The 23,641-nt window shown below is 35.7% G+C and overlaps 1 protein-coding gene across 4 annotated transcripts in view; it reads right to left on the reverse strand.

Annotated features, from left to right (window-relative positions):
- Scfd2 (sec1 family domain containing 2) overlaps positions 1 to 23,641 on the reverse strand; it is a 371,756-nt gene that overhangs the window by 315,695 nt on the left and 32,420 nt on the right. For all 4 annotated transcript variants that reach the window (XM_078021292.1, XM_040292423.2, XM_078021291.1 and 1 more), the window contains exon 3: positions 23,034 to 23,161. In XM_078021292.1, coding sequence (XP_077877418.1) covers positions 23,034 to 23,161 — 128 coding nt within the window. The remainder of the gene's footprint in view (positions 1 to 23,033; positions 23,162 to 23,641) is intronic.

Genomic DNA, 23,641 nt, shown 5'->3' on the forward strand with positions numbered 1-23,641 from the left:
GTCCAATTTCTTCCCATAGCAGTCTTTGACTCACTCACTGCCACTCTCTAATCTTAAACTTCATCCCTGCCATTCACTGGTGCTTTGCATGAAGTCGATGGACACCAGATTTCCACCATCAGGCATAAAGAAAGCAATGGGGTCAACATAGCTGGAACTCAAGCAAATCATTCCTATACATTTTACCCACCTCCTCCCTGTGGGCTGTTACTTTGATACTGAAATTCAAGTATGTTCAGTTGTTATTTCATACACATGCTAGGCAAGCTCCCTAACACCATCCATAGCCCCAGCCCCACCATATGTACATTTTAAAGGTAAGAGTGTCTTCAGTTAAAAAACATAGGCAAACTTTTTATTGTTAGCTTTTCCTGGCTGAGAGTCAGACTCAGTCACTCAGGTTTATATAATGCTACCTTCCCACATAAGGCATGTGATCTAAAGAATCAAAGTGGGTTATTTCATAACAGGAAATGCCAACAGAGCACGACACTGTGAACTCTGCAATTATTCACCATTCCTGCTCTATTTGCACAGTAAATCCTTTTCTCACAAACACTTCATTAGATATGTCCTAATAATTTATAACATGCTAACTGAAATTCAATAAAAAAGTGTTTCACAAAAATGCCTTAAAATATAGGCTTGTGACATGGCATTTTCAAAATTTTAATTTAATCACAAAAAATGTAATTCCAAAAAATGGAAATCAATGAATTGGCTACCAAAAATGTTATAGTAAGATTAATGACTTGAATAAAGATTCTTAGTTCACATCAACTAAAACAATGAGCAACTAGAACCAGGTGTGGAAAAGTGAAGCACAGAACATTTATCCTTACCTTACTTTTAAAAAAGGAAAAAAAATAACTTATCAGGCAGATTTATATGCTGGTTTTAAAATGTCAACCCAGAAGGCTTTGCAACACATTTTAAAAAGCTATAAAACAAGGATTATTTTATATCAAAATTGCATCAAGTATAGTAACTCTTTTTTTAAAAAAGAGAGAGAGAGAGAGAGAGAATTTTTTAATATCTATTTTTTAGTTTTTGGCGGACACAACATCTTTGTTGGTATGTGGTGCTGAGGATCAAACCCGGGCCACACGCATGCCAGGCGAGCGCGATACCACTTGAGCCACATCCCTAGCCCTATAGTAACTCTTTGAAAAGTGGCAATTTCACATTTGAAAAGTGGTTTTCAAGCAAGAAATGCTATTGAGGTTTATTCTTCTTTTTTTAATTTTAAGGAAAGAAATAAACTTCTGATTTCAATTCAGTTAAGAGAAAAATTCAAAGCTTATCACCAATTCTATACATTTTTTAAAAACTCTTACTGAAATATAATTATCTTTTAGGGGAAAGGGTACAGATCTGGAAAATAAAAGAATTTAGTATTGTATTTTAATATTATCTAAAACCCTTTCAATATTGAATTCAGTTAACTTCAAATGAATTATGGAGATCATTCTTCCCATTACTGCATACATAATAAATTATAGTTTGTTCAACCTGTTTTGTGACTTAGTAAAATTAAGTAAATTACCTACATATATTTAATTCTCTATTGGCATTCTTAAAACAAAGAGTATTTTGTTAGTGCCATGTATGATTTAATCCCATAACTGTTGTGGTGGGAACAAATAATAACCAACAAAAATTTTGTCTAAAAATAGTACATTTAGCTATTTTTTAAAAATCTCTTGATATAACATATAACCATACTGTCATTGCACATTTTTCATTCATCATATTCCCACAAACATGAATGAAAAACCCAATGTGTACAGACTTTATATTTTTAAGACTCACATCCCCAGAAATCAAATATTGGCATTTCATTTTTCTCCTTTCTCAATCATTTTCTAATATGATAAAAACAAAGCATATGGGAATATTTAAATATAATATACTCTTCCAAGACTCTGGTTCATTATTTCATACACAATTGGCAAAACAGGATAATATTAACATTTCACAAAAGTCACACCTGTTGATTTGTGATTTTTTTCCTCATTATTTTAATATTTTGTATCACCAAATAACAGCAACTGAACACAGAGTAAATGAGCACAGCTGGATTCTGCAAGCCACAGAAGAAACTAAGTATTGCATGAAATGCCCATTCATTCCCAGCTCTTCTTCTTGGCTCTGCTGGCCACATGCCCTATCTTAAAATGTTTCCTGTTGGATTTGCCCTGATCTTCAGTTCATTTTGCTTTTGCTTCCATAACTAAACAACCTCAACTCCTCTCATACCACCTTGCAATGAGCTATCTTCAACTCTTCCATCCACATTAAGTCCTACATTTCCTTTAACATTTACATATAGAAATTGTCCATATAATCACCTCCTGAATAGGTCTAGCATACATTCTGTACCTAGGAGATTCCCTGGAATGCTTATCCAGTCAACAATTCCCAAAAGGTAAACCAGTGCTTTGCTCTCTATTACAACAAATCACATTTTGTCTGCTTTTGAACTTCATTTAAATGAAATTCTACGTATGTACTCGATTTTATCTGGCTTCATTTGCTCCATACTATCCAAAAATCCATTTTGTTACTGTGTTTTATTACTCTGTATGACTACAATAGTTTCTTTATACATTTTGCTATTAAAGCTCATTTATGTTTTATAGTTTGGGGCCATTATAACAAATATTATGAACATTCTAATATATGTCTTTTGGTGGACATAAGCACTCATTTCTACTGGATACACACCCCATTGTGAAACTGCTAGATTTTACTTAATATGGTATAGTAGTTTCCCATGGCTATATCAATATCCTCATATACTTAAAATATTATTTGATGTAACAATTTAACATGATTTTTAAAATAGATATAAGGTTTAAAATGAAGCGCAACTATATAATTAAGTTTCCTCATGGTTTTTATGCTGGGTAGCCAAAACTCTAATAAGAGGGAGACAGAAAAATCAGGATGGAAACCACATTACTATACTATTAGCAAGCACCTTGATTTTGTTTTCTCATTTTTGTTTTTTTTTTTAATTTACTTTCCTAACAATTTACATAGACAGATGCTTGGAAGGCAAAAATTAATTTAATTAAAAAGTTACTTCAAAAAGCAGGGTAGTGGGAGTAGTGGGATGAAAGAATTATATGTTCACTTTTTATTTTACGTATATTGTCATATGAATTTTTTATAAACTTGAGCTAGTGAAACTTTTAAAATAATCTCTTGGCTCTAAAACAAAGTAATGTCTGTTTCTTGTAGAGTGGACAGATATTTGTTTTTCTCTGAGAAATTTGACTTTATTACTATCACTGATTTTTGCGATGGATAAAGCATGGTCTTTCAACAAATAAAGAAATAGAAGAGTAATAATAACTGCCTGCTTCTCACCTCAATTGAGGTCAAAGGGTAAAGAAATATGGTTAACATACAGGTGGAGAGATTTAAATCAGACCTGGGGTAAAAATCTTGATCATGATGACTATGAGACATTGAAATAAGTTATTAAAGGGGAAAGAGGGAAGAAATTACAAGCCTTCTCCCACAAGGATTTGAAGGGCAATATACACAGCCATCTGTATAGTGAAACTTGGATAAAGCCCAGCTGTGAATTAATGTTCATTTTTATAACACCATAAATACTGAGAAAAGTGTTCTGGTATATCCTTTAAATAGTATGTGTTTCTTGTTACACAAATTTTTTTTTTTAGCTCTACAACCATTATAATAATAGTAGAAGAGGAAACTAATGTGAAAAGAGTATTTTAATTACATAAATCAACTCAATTCCATGGGTCCAAAATTAAGAAATGTGCTATATGCTCTATTTCCAGGTTATTATGGAATAAAGTAACTGTTGCAGGATCAGGGGTTACACACAAAAAATAAATAGCTGTCCCTGAAGTTATACAGAACAGCGAAATATAAAATCACCAGAAACATTTATGACTTGGCTTTCTGTGGAAATGTAGCCTTCCTAAAGCTAACTTAAACACTGGTTCAACATTTATAAACGATATATAGAGCAAAGAAGAAAAGAGATTCTCCCCCAGCCCCATACCCTGCCCCCAGTTATTCAGGGGCAGAACTCTAGCTTGCCAGAGAAGAAGCATCTCCTTGATGGTCCACTCTGACTTGGAAAGGAATTTCTTCTCCTAAAGGAGAACCTCCCACCCTACAGCCAATGGCCTTCTCACCACCTCATGCTCTCAGGGATTTTCAACTCCTGCCTAACTCATAGCATAACCTTCAGGATTCCTTATGTTGAGAAAGCCTAAGAGGAGTAATAAGCAAGATGGCCGACTAGAGGTGCCCAATGCTCGCCTCCTCCTCCTCCACCCAGGGGAAGGATCAATAGAATGAATAAACAACTGCTCTTTGTAGAGAGTGACTAAGAGGAGACTACTGGAGTCTACAGTACAGGAAAGAAGCAGCAAAAATCCTGTGAAGCACAAAACTTAGGATGGCCACATAGAGAAGGAAAGGAAACATTTTGTCTTTGTTGCCCTATGCCCCAGTCTGAAACAGAAGGGTCTTCTCCCCACAGGAAAAAGGTGTGCAGGAAGTTCCCAGCTGCTCCTGTTCTCCCAGACACTTGCTGCCTCAACTACTGGAGAATCCTGCAGGCCTCACAGGTCCTGAGCTCAGCTTAGGAGCTGCCTGGAACTGCCTACAGTGGAATGCAGATCACACTACTCCAGAAAAGTTCATATTGTGTCCTGCCCACCATGGCTCAAGCCGCTAGTATTTTGTGCATCTTCAAGCCAGAGCTCCTTCTAGAGTTCATCCTGCTCCAAAGGCCAGTAGCCACTGCATGCCTTCATCCCTAAGGCTCTGCCATCATTGCACCATGTATGCACATATGACAGAGCACCATTTCATGGCAAAGCTATCACAGTTTCAACTGCAGACAGTTTCAACCAAAGTACAGCACTGTTCCCTGCAAGACCAGCCTCTCAGAGACCTGCAGCCCTGGTCCAGCACAGCATTTGTACCTCCAGGAACCTGAAATGATGTGGTGTCCTTCTCCTCATGGAAACATTGCCTTGTCCGAGCTGTGCCACTCACCCTCTGGTCCAGAGAGCTACAGAGCTACAGAGCTCTTGGATCTGAACTAGTCACCAGAGTCTGAACTGATGAGGAATCTCAGCTCTCTGGGCAGTACACCTATCATTTCACTTCCATGCCCCTTCCCTTTTGCCATTCTGAGTTTTTCATGCTGCTGTACCCAGTCTCACAGAGCCAGACTCACTTCTGGGTCTCATCACCCTGGGGTCTATAAACACCTCAATGTAGTACCCCTCTCCTAGTGCTCCAGTTACCACTGTACCCTGTTGGCTCCAGAGCCCAAATTGCAGCTGTGCTCTGCTACCCAAGGTTCCATCCTCTGGAACATTCTTTCTTCCACAGGGCCATTCCAGGGTTGTTCTCCAACCTCCAGGATCAGAGTCACAACTATACCCCTCCCTCCTAAGCCCAAGCTACAAGGGAATTCTTCAAAGTCACAGTCCCCAGTTTTTTGGAAAAGTTGCATCCACCCATGTATCAGGGATTGAACCTGTGCCCACATTGCAGGTATCCCAATAGTTCAGCAAGACACTAATCCCCTGACCCCAGTATGACAGCAACTTTAACCATCTATTGTGGGAAGCCTTTCTCACACGTGATTGGGCACCTCCCTGACTGGGTGTGAGGTGTTCTGGACAAGCTATGTCAGAACTTATCCCCACCCTTTTTAGGTGCGAGAGCCCATCCCGTTTGGGGGTGTGACTGACCATTGACCCTGAGACCAATCACTGACCCTGACCTTGGAATGCTGTCCCCCTCAACCTTCATTGGATGGAATTTTCCCCTGAATTTCTTGTTCCCCAATAAAAGGCCACTCCCTGGCGTGCTCTCTCTCTCTCCTGCTAATCTCTTATGTAAACCTCGCTACCCCACCAGGTGGCTAGAGGCAGGAGCCGGGAAGGGCCATCTCTGAACTGGTCAAGAAAAAGGTAAATTGAGTTTATGTGTGTTTATTTTGATCTCACTAGTTAACTTCTATGCTTAGGACCTCTAGTATGAAGCTAGAGTGCTGGTCGCATGGCAGAATCTATGCCCTGGAACATAGCACTGCTGTGGTTATGTATGGGTCACATCAGACCTGATACCAAGAAAGATGCCCTCAGCTAAGTCACCCCTCGATAAGAAAAAGAGAATTGGAATACCCCTAAAATTCTTGCTGCTGAGAAGCCTAACAATCTACCCTGCCACCACTTCTGCCAAATATTCCCACAGCCTGGGCCACTAAGGTACCTGTAGCCATTGCTGACATTGAACCCAGCTGAAGAAGCTGCACAAAGATAATTCTACTGGGTTCACCTGGAATCAGAGTCAACACACCCGACCAAAAGATATCCAAGGGCCTATCTACAGGGGAAAGTCTCTATGAAACCAATTCTAACTTTGAAAGGGGATCAGATACACAGGTATCAACACAGAGGCATAAGAAACATGTAAAAGTGAGGATAGCACCAAAAGAACATAATACTTTTCCAGTAGTTGTTTCAAAGAAAAGGAAATTTCGACTAAAAAGGAATTCAAAATAACGATCTCTATGGAAACTAAGAAACTCAGTGAAATACAAGAGAATGCAGACAGGTAATTTATTCAAAATCAGATAAATAATTCATAATATGAATAAGAAATCCAACACAGATAAATATCATCAAAAAGAACCAAACTGAGGACTGGAGTTGTGGCTCAGTGGTAGAGCACTTGCCTAGTATGTGTGAAGCACTGGGTTTGATTCTCAGCACCGCATATAAACAAATAAAATAAAGATCCATCAATGACTAAAAAAAAAAAAAGAACCAAACTGACATCTTGGAGCTGAAGAATTTGATGAATGAGATAAAAAGTAGAGAGCTTCAACAGCAGACTAAATCAAGCAGAAGTAGTATCTGTAAACTTAAAATTCACCTATTAAAATAATCCAGTCACAGGAAACAAAAGAAAATGCAATGAAAGAGTAAAAAAAGTCTACAGGACTTACTGGACACTACTAAGTAAACAAATGCAAGTAATAACAAAAAGAGAGCAAGAGTTACTATATTTAGATTAAATAGTCTTCAAGTCAAAACTGTTGTCAAAGACAAATAAGGACATTATTTAATGACATCAGGGTCAGGTAATCAAAAGGATTTAACAGTTGTAAATATATATGTGCCTAATATCAAAGAATCTACTAAATATATAAAGCAAATATTAATAAATCTGAAGAGAGAAATAGGTTCCAATACAATAATAATAGGAGACTTCAATACCCCTTTTTCATCAATGAATAGGTCAGCCAGACAGAAAATCAATGAGAAAATACTGGAATTGAACTAAATTTTAGACCAAATGGAGCTAACATATATGTAGAGCATTACATCCAATAGCACGAAACATGCATTCTTCTCTAGCACACATGGAGCATTCTCCAGGATATGTTACATTACAAAATGTCTTAACAAATTTAAGGGAGGAATCTTGGAAAATTCATAAATATGCATAAATTCCATGTTCCTGAGCAACTTAGAGATCAAGTAAGAAAAAAATAGGAAATTTTAAAATATCTTCTTGAAACATAAAACAATAGAAACATAACCTATGGGATGCAACAAAAATAGTTCTAAGAGGAAGGTTTATGCCAATAAATAATTACATTAAAAAAGAATAAAGATACCAAATAACAGCCTAACATTATACCTCAAGAAACTAGGGGAAAAAAATTAAAAACAAAGTAAACCTTAAGTTAGCAGAAAGAGGAAAATAATAAAGATGAGACAGAGCTCAATTCAACAGAGTACAGAAAAACCACAGGAGGGGGAATTGATAAAATCAAGAGTTGTTCTTTTATCAAAATATATAAACAATATTTACCAATTCCTAACCAAAAAAAGAGAAAAGACTCAAATAAATAAATAAAATCAGAAACAAAAGTTGAGACATTACAACAGGCCTCTCAAAAATAAATAAGGGACTATTATGACCATGATATGATAAGAACTGGATAACCTAGAGGAAATAAATGTCTCTAGAAATATAGACTTCATTGAATTAAGAAAAAATGGAAGGCTTTAATAGCATTCTCCACTCCTACCCCGACCAAAGAAGCATAGATTTAAGTAGTAATTTTCAAATTTCTAACAAAGAAAAAGCCCTGGACTAGATAGATGGCTTCACAACTGAATCCTAACAAATATTCAAAAGAAAAATTATTACCAATAAACTCTTCCAAATATAGCACTTGAGGGTTATGTTTACATATATTTTATGATATCAGCAATACCTAAGCTAGATGAAGACATTATTAAAAAGGAAAACTGTAACTTAGTATCTCTGATGAATACTGATGTGGTAATCCTCAATAAAATATTAGCAAACCAAATTCAACTACATCAAAAAGGTTAAATATAATATCTAAGATTTATCCCTGTCATGAAGGCTGATTTAAGTGTGCAAATAATCAATGTAATACAAATCATCAATAGAATGAAAAATACAAACCACAAATTATTCTCAATTGATGCAAAAAAAAATGCACCTGACAAAGCTCAACAGGCTTTCTTAATAAAAAAAACTGTTAATTGTTTAGGAATATAAAAAAAAATTCCACAATGTAATAAAGGCCACTCATGAAAAACCCAAAACTAACACTGTAATCAGAGGAGAAAAACTGGGAGCTTTTCTAATAAGATCAAGTACAAGGCAGGGATGCCCATTGTTGCCACAACATAGTACTGTAAGTACTAGAAGAGCAGTCAGACAAAAAAAAAAATGAATAAAAGGTATCTAAATCACAAATGAAAACTTACCTATTTGTAGATAACACAATCCTTTATGTTAAGTACCACAAAGATTCTACCCAAAACACTGTTAAAACAGGAGCTGGAGCTGGAGCTCAGTAAGAGAGTGTGTGCCTAGCATGTGCAAGGCACTGGATTCAATTCTCAGCACTACATATAAATAAATAAAATAAAGGGTCCATTGACAACCAAAAATAATATTTTTTAAAAAACTGTCAAAACAAATAAATGCATTAGTTAAGTTGCAATATACAAAATCAATATATGAAAATGAGATTCTTTTCTATATACAAACAATAATGTAAATGGAAAAGAAAACAATCCCATTTATGATTGCATCAAAAAATTACTTAGGAATAAATTTAATAAAGGAGCTTAAATATTTGTACATTGAAAACTATAAAAATCAATGAAATAAATTTTTAAAAAACAAACAAATGGAAATATATTCTGTGTTCATGGGTTGGAAGAATTATATTGTTAAAATGTTCATACTGCCCAAAGCAATATACAGATTTAATGTAATCCTTATCAAAATTCTAACGGCATTCTTCACAGAAAGTGAAAACACAACCTAAAATTCATGTAGAACTACAAAACAAATAGGCAAGCAAACAAACAAAACAAAAGCCCCTGAATATACAAACCAATACTGAGAAAAACAAAATTGGGGGGCTCACAACTCCTAATTTAAAATTAGATTACAATGCATAGCAATCCAAACAGAATAGTACTGGTACAAAAGCAGTAGGACCAGTGAACCAAATTAGAAAGTCTAGAAATGAATCCAAACACAAGTCAACTAATTTTCAGCAAAACCTCAAGAGAACATAATGAGAAAAGGACAGTTTGTTCAATAACAGTGCTGGGAAAACTGGTTCTCCTCATGCAAATACACAAAATTGGACCCTTTTCTTACACCATGTTAAAAAATCAATTCAGAATGGATCAAGACCTCAATGTAAGACTGAAAACAATAAAATTCCTAGAACACAAGGGAAACGTCCTTGACACTGACTTTAGCAATGATTCTTTGATATAACACCAAATGTAGATTTTGGTTGTTTTTATCACAAAAAGTAACTATATGAGAAATATTTTCATTTGATTCATTGCACTAATGACTTTACTATCAAGATATTTTTATAAAATCATGTTGTAAACCTCAAACATACATATTAAATTCATTATTTTTAGGAAGAAGATAATAAGACATAAAAAGAGGAAACATGTATTTAAATTAAACGTACAGAGCAAGAGGGTAGATGTTTAAAGGACATTAGAAATTCAGATTCCCATCTACTGATGAAGAAATAAAGAAACAGAAGCAATAAGTGCTGCTATAGGTGATGGAGTATAAGCTGAAGCATTATTTAACAATCTTAAGACTGTCTCTTTCTCTAGATTCTCTTCTTCTCTGCACCTCCTAAATGGATGTATTCCTTAGGACCCTGATTCAACCTCTTATTCAGTCTACCATTTCTCTTAGATCAACCTTATATGATACGTATTTCCTTCAGAAATTAGTCACTCAGGTTTCAATATAATCATTAGGCAACTAATCCAAATCTTACTCCAGTCACACTTCCCAACTAAAGGAACAATTTCTACAGATGGAATGATCCCATCCCTAGATTTGATCTGGTAGAGTATTCTTCACATTCAGTTGCAGGACTCTTGGTCATTATTTTTATATCCACCCAAAGATAATAATTTCATCTCGCTATATCCTCACTTTACTCATATTTTGAATTCTTCACAAATGCTATGTTCCATGTAAGTCATTTCATCTAATTATCAGATTAACAAGTACTAGAATCCTTCCTTTATAAACAAACTCAGCAAAGTTAAAAATTTGCACATTCGAAAACAAGATATTTTACATGTTTTCTATCTACTACAAAGACTTACTATATAGTAGGCACACATAATATTTTCTGAACAAAGGAAAATAGCCTGTTATCTCAAACTCGGAATAGCATCTAGAGAAGAGTTCGATGAGCTTTCTCGTCCTTTCTGATATTCAACTGATTCCACTGATCTCTAGGAAATTGTGCCAATAGAAACCCCAGAGAATATGATCTTCTTTTAAGTAATGGTTCTCAAAGATATCCTACAAACCCCTGGGTCCTGAAGCACATTCTGGCAAAGACAAACAATCTTCATAATAAATAATACTGAAGTTTTACTTGATTTTGTTACTATATTATTTGGTGGGTAAAAGTGTTGATGCTTAGCATAAATCCAGGCACCAAATTATACTAGTCAGTGTCACTTCCAAACGACTTCAGGAAACTATAAATGTTATTAATTTTATCAAATCTGAACCCTTGAGAAAACATCAATATTCTACATAAATAAATGGGAAGTACGCAAGTAGACTTCTGGTACACACTAAAATATAATGGCTATCTTGAGAGAAAGTTCTGGGGTGGTCACTTGGATCATGAACTTAACTAGCCATTTTTCATTCCAAACAGAAGAGACAACTAGAAGACATGTTCTTCAGACATCTCCTAAAACATGAATGAAGTAAGCCTGTCACTTTGAGAAAAACTATTGGCATTTATATTGCCAATGATAAAAGACAATTTTGTGTGTAAAAAACTAGAATGTTTGAAAATTTGTATTTGTTGCTGAATCTTTATATTCAAGATTTTCTAATGATATCAGTGGTAATATCAATAAATATGATTTTATTATATTGCATAATATGTGTCAGCATTTGGAAAACTGATATAATTTAGATAACCAATATTTTCAAGACACTAATATAAATGATTCATTCAAAGTGCAAGAGAGATGAATGGATTTTTTTTTTTAATTGGAGCTTTATAGTTACCCGTAGTAGTTGGGTTTGTCCTGACAAACTCATACACACAGGGAGCTGGATTTCAGTTCATGATCTCCCCTCTTCCCTCCCAACCTCCCTCCTCTCTCCCATTCTCCTCCCTCTACTCTACTAGTTTTGCTTTTGCCTGTCTATTAATTTGTGTTTGATTGGTTCCTTTTGCTATCCTATCTTCTCTTCCCCCTTCCCTTTATTTTGCTCAAGTTTCTGAATACAAAAGAAAACATTTGATCATTGAGTTTCTGGGTTTGGCTAATTTATTATGACATTCTCCATTTCCATCCATTTACCAGCAAATGTGGTAATTTCATTGTTTTTAATGGTTAAGTAGAACTCCATTGTGTGTATGTATATTTGTATGTGTATGTATGCATGTGTATGTGAGATATATATATATCACAATTTCTTAATTCATTCATCTATTCACAGATGCCCTAATAACATAATTCAGCTATTGTCAATTGTGCTGCTAAAAACATTTATGTGGCTGTGTTCCTGTAAAATGCTGATTTTAGGTCTTTTGAAGAAATACCAAGGAATGAGACAGCTGGGTCATATGGTGGTTCCACCCTTAGTTTTTTCAGGAATCTCCATATAGCATTCCAGGATGGTTGTACTAGTCTGTAGTCCCACCAACAATGTATAAGTGTACCTTCCCCACCCCCCACAACCTCACCAGCATTTATTATTGTTCATATTCTTTTTTTCCATAGCTTTATTGAGGTAAAATTGAAGTACAATAAAATGCATATATTTGAAATATGCAATTTGATCAGTTTTGACATGTGTGTACCCATTACAATAAATAAAAAAGCATTTCCATTGCTTTTTAAATTTGAAATCATACAGACTGTGCTTCCTTTATGATTTATTAAATCAATCATCTTTAAATATATAGAACTCCACACCCATATTTCAACTATTTCAAAATTAAGTGGTGCACTTATAAATATCTCAGAGATCAAGGAAGAAAGCACAAGAAAAGTAAATAAAAATTGCTTTACACTAAGTGATAATAAAAGCTTAAAATATCAGAATCTCTGGGATGAAACAGTACTCAGATGAATGTTTATAACTTAAAGTACTTGTATCAGAAAGGAGCTAGAATAACAATTGTTATTCATGTTCTTAATCACTGACATTCTGACTTGAGTGAGATAAAATCTTAGTGAAGTTTTGATTTGCATTTCCCTGATTCCTAGAGATGTTGAACATTTTTTCATGTATTTGTTGGCTATTTGGGTTTCTTCTTTTGAGAAGTTTCTGTTTAGTATTTTTGCCCACTTACTGATTGGGGTTTTTTGTGTGGGGTTGTTAAGTTTTTTGAGTTCTTTGCATATTCTAGTTAATCCCCTATTAGGAGTAGCCAGCCAAGATTTTCTCCTATTCCAAAGGCTCTGTCTTCATGTTTTTAATTGTTTCCTTTGCTGTGCAGAAGCTTTTTAGTCTGATAGCATTCCACATACTACTTCTTGGTTTTATTTCTTGTGCTTTGGGGCTCTTATTAAGGAAGTCAGTGCCAGCACCTGTAAGATGGAGTGCTGACCCTATCTTTTCTTCTACCGGTTGAAAAATTTCTGGTCTAATTCCTAAGTCTTTGATCCATTTCATTTTGAGTTTTGTGCAGGGTAAGAGATATGGGTCTAATTTCATTTTTCTACATATGGCATCCAGTTTTCCCAGCATTTACAAAAAAGGCTATCATTTTAACATTTTTTTAAAAGGCTATCTTTTCTCCACGATATATTTTTGGCACCTGTGTCTAGTAGCAAATGGCTATGGGTATGTGGATTTTCTCTGTGTCTTTTATTCTAATCCATTGGCCTTCATGTCTATTTCGATGTCAGTATCATGCTGGTTTTGCTATCATACCTCTATAGCACAATTTCAAATCAGTTATTGTGATGCCTCCAGCTTCACTTTTCTTGCTTAGTATTGCATTGGGTATATTGGGTCTTTTGTACCTCCAAATGAATTTAAGAATCATTTTTTCTAATTCTGTGAAGAATATCATTGGTATTTTGATGGAAATTAAAGATGAATGGATTTTAATGGAACACAGTATAAAAAATTCAAAGATGTTTTCATATTTCAAACTGCAACTACCATATAAGAAACTACTTTTTGTAAAGTTCGTGTAATATCAGAGAAAGAGTGTCTGTGGTCTTCTGAAAAGGTTATTAAAATACTCTTCCTTTTCAAACCTTTTATCTTTCTTTTTTTTAAATACCTTTATTTTATTTATTCATTTTTTTTTAATGTGGTGCTGAGGATTGAACCTAGCGCCTTGCATGTGCTAGAAGAGTGCTCTACCACTGAGCCACAGCCCCAGTCCTAAACTTTTTATCTTTCTAAGGCCAACTTTTCTTCATATGCTTCATCTAAAATGATACAGCATAGTAGATTGCATGAAGAGACAGATATTAGGATGAAGACAGTTGTATTTTGTTAAGTTAGACAGCAGAAATATGCAAACGTGTAGAGTACTGCCCCTTTTCTCATTACTTTAGAAAACAGATTTTTTTTAATTTTTAGATGTTGATGGACCTTTATTTTGTTCATTTATTTGTATGTGGTGTAGAGACTCAAACCCAGTGCCTCACACATGCTAGGCAAGCACTCTGCCACTGAGCCACAAGCCCCGCCCCAGATTTTTTTTAAATATTTTTTTTTAGAGGCTGGGGTTGTGGCTCGGTGGTAACATGCTCGCCTAGCATGCATGAGGCACTGGGTTCGATCCTCAGCACCATATAAAAATAAAAAAAATAAAGTCTATAAACAACTAAAAAAAAAGAATTAAATAGAAAATAATTGTTAAAAAAATTTTTTTAGTCATAGTTGGACACAATACCTTTATTTATTTATTATTATGTGGTACTGAGGATCGAACCCAGGCCTTGCACATGCTAGGCGAGTGCGCTACCATCGAGCCACAACCCCAGCCTCAGATTTTTTTTAATAACTGGTAATGGTTTATTATCTTTATATAAATTAATAAATATTTACAAAATATTTCCTACTTTAATTTCCAATATGATATCTTCTACCTACTCATCCCTTCATTTATCTATCCCGTACATATCAATAGATATAATAAACCAAAAGCCTGTCAGCATCCTCAATAATTTTTTTAAAAATTGTAAAAGGATTCTGAGATTAAATAGTTTGAGAAGATATGTTCTAAATCAACACTGCACTTGGTTTCCACAGGAAAGTAATAGAAAATGCAACCCATTAAATAGATGATAAATCTTGACACTGTTAATTAAAAAATTTATTCATTCATTTCATAAATACTTATTGAGCAAATAGCAAGTTCAAGGTCCTGTGTTAAGTACAAAGAAAACGAAGAAACACAGATAAGAATTCCAAGCCCCAACTACTCAGAGTCTGGTAGTAACTGCTATAATAGCAGAACAAATAAAAACAGTATTGAAAGGAATATAAGATGTCATCTCTTAGAGAGGATGGTATGGGCTGGGAGATATAATGGAGAAAATGTTGGGAAAGAATTGTAAAAGCCAGGAGACAGAATTGTAGAAAATGAATGTTCTTGTTTTGGAGGGAGTGAAAGTAGGGGAAGGCTTTAAGATCAGTAGCAGTCACTAACTGACTATATGCAAAATATGTCCAAGGAAACAAAGACATCTATAGTCTTCTAGTGAACTAGAAGTAAGGAAGAGAAGACATGAAACAACTAGGAAGAGGAAGCCATCAAAATAGCACAGTGATATGAGGACATAGGAAAAAAAAGCCCAAGAAAGAAGATGTGAACAAAGGGGTACAGAGACATCAAGAGGAACAAGAAATATCAGAAAGAAGAACTGTAAACATAAATAATAATACTAAAATTTAGAATAGAAATATTCACTGTCTCTTTATTCCACACCACAATTACTGCCACACTTACTGAACCAACAAGTATTGAGGCACCCACTATGTACTAAATTCTTCAAATGGCCAATAAAGAACACGACATAAGGTTTTGGATTGACACACATTCAACTCTATTACACTATAGCAAGTGCTAAGGAAGCATCAATAAAAGAGCTGTGTATCCTAAGGAGTCAGAACAATCCATTCAGCCCACAAAGAGGGGGTGAAAAGCAAGGAAGAAAGGACTTAGATATAGCTCCACAGAGAAAGTGACAACTATTATCAGGTCATGAAAAATAAGGTGGGTTTTAACAGGAAACAGACAAAAATGTGTGTCTGTATTTGTGCACACATACCTAGGGACACTATGTGGAAAATGAGTGTTCACAAAGTCAAGGCTGTGGCAGCAAAGAGCATTCTCAAGCAGTGAAAATAAGGAGCTCTTAACAGAGACAGTTCTTATGAGAGTGGAAGCTGGAAGAAATCTAAAGCTTTAATGAAAACCAACAAGGGAAGGGTAGAGGAATGAAACCAACTGCATCCTGGCAGGAAAGAAGCCAAGGGAACAAGACCCTAACCCAACTGATAGGCAAAGGACAGTCAAGACTTTGAGGCACCCCATAAAAGTCTACCTCCAGAGTCACAGGTAGAAAAGGGTGCAGAGTGGAGCTCGAGGAAAAAGCAAATCAAAGTAGTTCAGCAAAGGCAGCAGAGACCTGGATCTGCAAAAACCATGCTGGGGAATGGGGAGAAGAGAAATAAAGCAAGGGGAGTGGATGGGTGAAGTCAAGAGGCTCAAAGGCAGAAATTTTTCATACATGGCATGTTTGTACACTATCTTGAGCCAATGGGGACCCCCCTCAAAGAGTTCTAAGCAGGAGGATGGCACGATCATATCTGCATTTGTAGCTCTGTAGATGCCACCCCCACCCCAATCATCAGATTATCTATCCAAAAAGAGTCTTGAGACAGAAGTCACATACTCAGGTTTGTATCCTGGCTCATTCGCTCATTTGTGAGTCATTTCAAGGCCCAGTCAGAAGGTAGTCAACACACCAGCTTTTGAACAGAGAAAATCTACTACCAAAAAAAAACAACAACTGTGAACTAGGGAACTGAAAAGATGGAAAATCTCCAGGGTAAAATGGAGGTAAGAGCAGTCACTACCACTAGTGGTAAGAAAACCGAGAGAGAGGAGAGAGAAAAAGAAATTGGAATTACTAAAATTTATAAACTCAGGAACCTGTGAGCTTAAATTTGGAAAATTTGGACCTCCAAGAAAAGAATGTTCATGGACTGGGCTGGGCTGGACTGGCGCCTCTGAGGTGTGAATGCCATGAAGTTGCATGTGTTGCCAGAGCTGCAAACTGGATTCAGTTGCTGCCACAGGAAACCCCACCCCACCCCCGCCAATACTGTGCACAAAACAAGCAGAAGCAGAGTCTCTGGCAAGCAGACAAGAAGCCCCAGGTTGCTCCTTCACCCTGGAGCTTTGCAGTCTTCCTCAACACTCTCCATCAGCACAGCATAAAGGGAGCTAGCCAGGAGGGCAGAAGTGTGCTCTGCACAGTCTCAGCCCCAGCAACACCGAGCAGAAGGGGGAGTTTTGATCTGAGAGACAACAACTTAACAATTGGCAAAGGAATCCTGGAAAAGGGAGCCAACCTTCTGGGTCTGTTTTCCATCTTGGTGAAATGGGAGTGAAACGGGAGTACCAAATTCACAAGATTTTGGGGAATATTAAGTGAACTATGCAAAACTTCTGTTATAGCACCTGAAATAAAGTAGCTATTTGATAAAAATTAAATCCCTTCCCATTCCCAAAATTGTGGTAACAACCAAAACATAAAGATAAGGATGAATGAGAGTTGAGAATCAATGTGTCTTACAAGGCATCTTTTGTAAGTCACTATATATCACATTGCATGTTGTTCTTATTAGGTTTTAACCTACCCTTTTTACAAAGTTTGCCAACTTCCCATTTCCCCATCTGTTTTTTCCTTTATCTTTCTCTCTCTTTTACACTGTCCCTCTCACACACACAAAAAATGTGCATTCATACATGCTCCCCTTAATTCCAGATAAAATTCTCCATGATGACAGCAAAAGACATAAATGTAATCAAAGCACGGCTATTATGCAGCCCAAACTGTGCTGTACTGTGGGAAGCCGTTCTCACATGTGATTGGGCACCTCCCTGACTGGGTGTGAGGTGTTCTGGACAAGCTGTGTCAGAACTAATCCCCACCCTTTTTAGGTGCGAGAGCCCATCCGTTTGGGGGTGTGACTGACCATTGACCCTGAGATCAATCACTGACCCTGACCTTGGAATGCTGTCCCCCTCGACCTTCACTGGATGGAATTTTCCCCTGAATTTCTTGTTCCCCAATAAAAGGCCACTCCCTGGCGTGCCCTCTCTCTCTCCTGCTAGTCTCTTGTTTAAACCTGGATACCCCACCAGGTGGCTCGAGGCAGGAGCCAGAGGGGGCCATTGGTGACCTGGTCAAGAAAAAGGTAAATTGAGTTTATGTGTGTTTATTTTGATCTCACTAGTTAACTTCTATGCTTAGGACCTCTAGTATGAAGCTAGCGTGCTGGTCACACGGCAGAAAGTGCCAAAAAACAGGAAGCAGAGGACTCTCAATAATGTTGGAAAATGACATACTGAATAAAATTTTAGAGTGTTTTGATTTATTGCTATTTTTTAAAACTAGTTGAAATTGCTAAATGTTAAATGCTGGAAACAACAGCAAGCTGCAAGGCGTTGGGGGACGGGGACAAAAACCACTGATCTTATGTGGAACTTGATTAAGAGAAGTGTGGTGTCCAAAATAGGGGAAGGCCAAGACAGTATCTTTGTTCAGCTGAGAGGTTAACAAACTAGAGTTTTGCTACTGGTTCGGAACTAGAGGCAGCCATGATGGTACAAGGTGGGCAGGCTTGTCTGTTCACAAATGGTTCAAAGAATTCATCATAAATTATTTGGAAAAGAGAAAATGGTGGTGAATAAACAGGGCTGACACTAAGGTGCCCCAGAACTATGAGAGCACATTGAGAAGTATCACAGCATAGTGAGTTGGATTATGATCTAGAAACGAAACCCAAGAGATTTTTCTATAAAAGTGTGGACCATAGAGGCACAGGAATTCCTAATACAGTCAAAGTGAGATAGGGTAGAAGTGAAGATGTGAATGGAGTTGGAGAAGAAGTTAATTATAACTAAAGTAAAGTGAAAAACTATTCAGAATTATGTATAAAGACTTGGTTAAACCAGCCACCAGGGCACAAATCTGTAATCCTAGCTACCCTGGAGGCCAAGACAGGAGGATTACAAATATGAGGTCAGCCCAGGGAACAATAAGACACTATCTCTTTAAAAAAAAAACAGCAGGTAGGTTGTGCTTCTAGAAAGTAGATATTCAAACACTCAGCCTAAGGCCTAGAAAAAGACAAGTGAAAAAGAATTAATAGCACATTCCTCTCAAAGAAAGAAGACTTTCCCACAGACAGCACACAAATTCCAATTTGCTTCAAAGTGTTAACTACCACTAAGATCTGAGTTTTCATTCTCTTTCAATTTCCAGGAAATAGATATTTCTCCCATTTTATGGATAAATAAATATGTTTGTCTAATAAGTGGCAGACCTGTGATTCAACCCCAAGAGAATTAACTTTGTACTCCATCAAAATCAGGAGGGCCAAAAGTCACAGAAAGCACACATATGAGAAAGAAGCAATAGCCTAGAAGTGGATGCCATAGAGAAGTCGAGAAGAAAAAAGACTGAGGAAGAAAAAAATCTCCTTAGTTTTAGTGTAAAAAAGTACCAGCACCTAGACTGCACTAAATTAATAAACAATAAAACAACAAAGAAACAGGCATCAAGTACAGAATACTCTCAAGAATTGTAGCTGCTAAAGAAAGGACAGTATTATTAAGAGATCTGTTTCCCTTCAGCTCTAACAGGATATTCTGCCACAAATTATATACTGAGGAATATATCTCCTCTTCACAGAGCTGTAGGGCAGACAGGTGAAGATCTCTCGACCACCATGACCACAATGGTACTCCAGAGAAGATTCTCTCCGAGGTATCAGAGTTCAAGACAGGCATCTTCTCATTTCTTCTCTAAGTGGCCATTTTGGACACAATCAAATAGATTCTTAGCATGTATTTGTTTCTTACTTTCAGAATACATTTTCATTATGGAATCCAGTAAGAAAAGTACAATGGGCTGGGGATGTGGCTCAAGCGGTAGCGAGCTCGCCTGGCATGCGTGTGGCCCGAGTTCGATCCTCAGCACCACATACAAACAAAGTTGTTGTGCCCGCCGAGAACTAAAAAATAAATATTAAAAAAATTATCTCTCACTCTCTCTCTCTGTGTCTCTCACTCTCTCTTTAAAAAAAAAAAAAGTACAAGTCACTCTTCGTGTTTTTAAAAAAAAAAATCACTCTTCTGAAACATACTGCTTAACTGACAATTTAATAACAAGCTCTTAGAAAGATGACTTATGTTTATATGTGCAATGATAAAGTGATTTTTTTTATTTTAGCAAATAAACTCTTATCATTTAAGAGAATGGAGTTTATTTCTCTTGGTGCTCATAACGTTTAATATGAACTTACCTTGTACTGAGAAACTTTATATTTAAGATCTGAGGTTTCGATCATGAGATCCTTCTCATTGAATTTACACAAGAGAATCTGCAGTCTAGAAATAAAGTCTGTTTAATGTCTAAAAAATTCCAGAAGCCTCTATTGTAGTCAGGAAAATTTATACTTCAGTAAGAGTTACAGCAGGGGTGGGAGGACAGTGCATAATTTAAAGTGCACTTCATAGTATTTCATAGTCTTAAATGCTGCTAGAAAAAAGCATTTAAATCATTTAAGAGAACAAAGCTTCATTTTTAAAATAATAAGCTTATGATAGGCAGTTTTCAAAATTCAATGTCATTATGATAAAACTTTCAGCTCTTTTTCTTACTTGCATGGTTATATGCCTGTTTATATATGGAAATGAGACACGTAAGAAATTCCAGCTAATGATATGAAGCAGAAATGGGTAGCTACACTGTGTTATTTTTTTTACAAAATTATAATTGGCACAAGGATAAAGTATGAGCCATTCTTGCTAGCAATCACCTATTTCTTTGTTTCTTTCTTCCTCTTGGATCCCACCCTCATGTGTAGAGTTTTGGGATAAAGAAAACCATTTTACTTAATATGGGGGAGAGGAGAAAATGCAAACATTGACATTTGATTTCCTCATGGGGAACTCTGCCTTTTTATTTTTTTCCTGGCTCTTCACAAAAAGTAAAGTCTCTTGACCTTTTGAGAGTCCTTACAGTGAGCAATCAGAATTGATTTCTGCTCTGTGACAGCATCATAAGGTTATGTCACTGAAATACAACGTAAACTAACCTTATCATCAAGACCCCTTGTGCATTCCTACTTTTGATGATTCACAATACAAATTAGTTCTTGTTTCAACATGTTCATGAATAAGGGATTCTAAAAGGTAAATACACTTGTTAGTAATGTATACCTAAGACTGGAAATAAAAGAGGGAGGGAGGAAAAAAAGAAAGAAGAAAGGCATAAGGAAAAGGAAGGAGGGAGGGAACTAAAATTGGTAATTAAATGCCAGAAATAAAGCAGTAACTTTATTTCTACCCCAAACAACATGTAAGACTTCTGGCATTGGTTATATGGAATTAGCATAATTTTATAAACAAAGTGTACATCCTCTGCCATCAGAATGCTTGAATTTGAATTCCAGTCCTACCCTTTATCAGATGTATGATCTTGAGTGACTTAATTTTTGTTTCCTCATCTGAAAAAATGGGATATGTGAATTGTTCCTAGCTCATAGAATTACTGTAATGATTAAGTAAAACTACACATGTAAAGAAGTAGAAACTCTTGGCACAAATGTTAATTATTTTCACTTTTCTTATCATCACTATGTTCTTTAAAATTCTCACATAGTCACTTAATATATTAAAAGTCATAATTGCATTTTCATGGAATGACACTATAACTTTTTTCTTCCTAGGCTCATCTACATTGTTCTATTTCCAAATTTTTGTTCTATTTCAACTTGATAGTTTGACTTTTAATTATTGTACCATAATTAAAAACTTAGGCTACTCTCCATGGAAAGCAGTATGCAGACTCCTAAAAAATATAAAAATAGATCTACCACACTATCCAGCAATTTTACTCCTAGGTATCTATCCAAAGTAAAGGAAGTCAGTGTGAAAAACATATACCTGCATACCCACATTTATTGCAGTAGTATTCACAATAGCCAAGGTATAGAATCAGGTTAAATGCCCATCAACAGATGAGTGGGTTAAAAAAAATATATGGGGTATATAAATACACATACACACACACACACACACACACACACACACACACACACTCACAATTGAGTTTTACTCTGCTATAAAGAAGTGTCATTTGAATGGTCTGGAGGTTATCATGATTAAGTAAAATTAACCAGACATAGAAAAGTGTCACAAAAGTTATCACATTAATGAAAATAAAAGACAGACCATCAATATACTAATATTTAGTAGATATCAAAAAGCAGATTATAAGAAACCTTATTTTTAAAATAATTAATTTTTGCAAGTTTCCAGAAATAAATTCTACCTATTAACCAGACTCAATAGTCATATTTAAATATTTCCATATTAAAATTTAATGTATTATTAAAAACAAAAAACTTTAAAAGCCAAATTTATTTTCTAAAATAAAAATATTACTTCTGTGATTTTTTTTTACTTTTCGTTAAAAAGAAAAAATATTTTACAGAAATTTCAGCTGCAGATGTAGCTCAGTGGTAGAGCACTAGAAAGCACAAGGCCTTAAATTCAATCTCCAGTATCACAAAAATAAATTAATGAACTAATTAATAATGTTTAAAACACTTAAAATTCATTGCAGCCATATTCTTCCAAAGACAAAGTTGAATGTTAGAAAGAGAGAGAGAAATATGAAGGATGCGATCTATGGTGAAGAAGAAGTAACATTCATGTGACTGGACAATTAGCAGACTGCTCTAGGGTGAGGGGCCAGGATAGAACATATCTGTCTGCTCAGTTGCTTTTTCAGAATAATAGTTCATTCATTAATTCAAAACCAATGAAAGAACTTTTATCTACTATAAGTTGGACGGGGAGAAAAAGGGGAGTAGGAGTGGAATAGAATTAAGGGAAGATAGTCCAGACTCATTTTGATAGTTTTAGAATCAGTTAAGAAACTAAAAGAATTATTCTTTGTAAGCAAGAACTTTCCTAAAGTTCCCAAGCATTCTAAGAAAAGTCATCAATGCCAAGCCCAAGGGCAGTGTGCACATAATTCTTCCCTATTCTTTCAGCAGTTCACAAATGCATTCAGTATTTTCACCACGTTGGCTAGACTGGTACACAGTTCAGAGAAGGCTTACAGAAGCTTCCTAGGTGGAATAGAAAGGCTTACCCATACTCATCTTGATTGGCAGGTTTTCTCTGCTTGCTGCTTCCACTAGATGTCTCCGAACTTCCATCACTGCCTCTTTGTGCTTGGTGTTCAGTAAGGCTTCCCACAGCGCTTTCGCAGCTGTGTCACTGCAACAGAATAACCACAACAAGAGCTTTAGAATAAATTTATACCAGAAAATGTAAAGGGTTGAAAGCACTTTTGAGCACTAATACAGTTTTTCTTACCAACAGACTCATTAGGATTAGGATTCAATAAGGAATATCTAATTTGTTTAATTGGCACAAAATATTGAGAAATTAGGAGATCATAAAATCAAAACCAAAAAAAAAAGGAATAAAAGTTATAATGTGCCATGAGAAGTATAGGAAACTACATAAAAACTTTTTTGAGATTTTTCACTTGAAAGTACTTCAGAGTGTAATTCAACTTTACTAGAGTAACATAAATGTTAAGCAAGTCAAAATTCGATATTTGTCTAAAAATTACTCTATCAGTGATTATAAGCCATGTGTCAATTTAAAATAACATACTTTTCTGAGAAATACAAAGCAATCAGCAATGAGAATTCCGGTTCAAAAATTACTCAATAGACTTCCTAATTAGTA

Source organism: Ictidomys tridecemlineatus, chromosome 9 (genome assembly GCF_052094955.1).
Source record: "Ictidomys tridecemlineatus isolate mIctTri1 chromosome 9, mIctTri1.hap1, whole genome shotgun sequence".
NCBI classification, from domain to species: Eukaryota; Metazoa; Chordata; class Mammalia; order Rodentia; family Sciuridae; genus Ictidomys; species Ictidomys tridecemlineatus.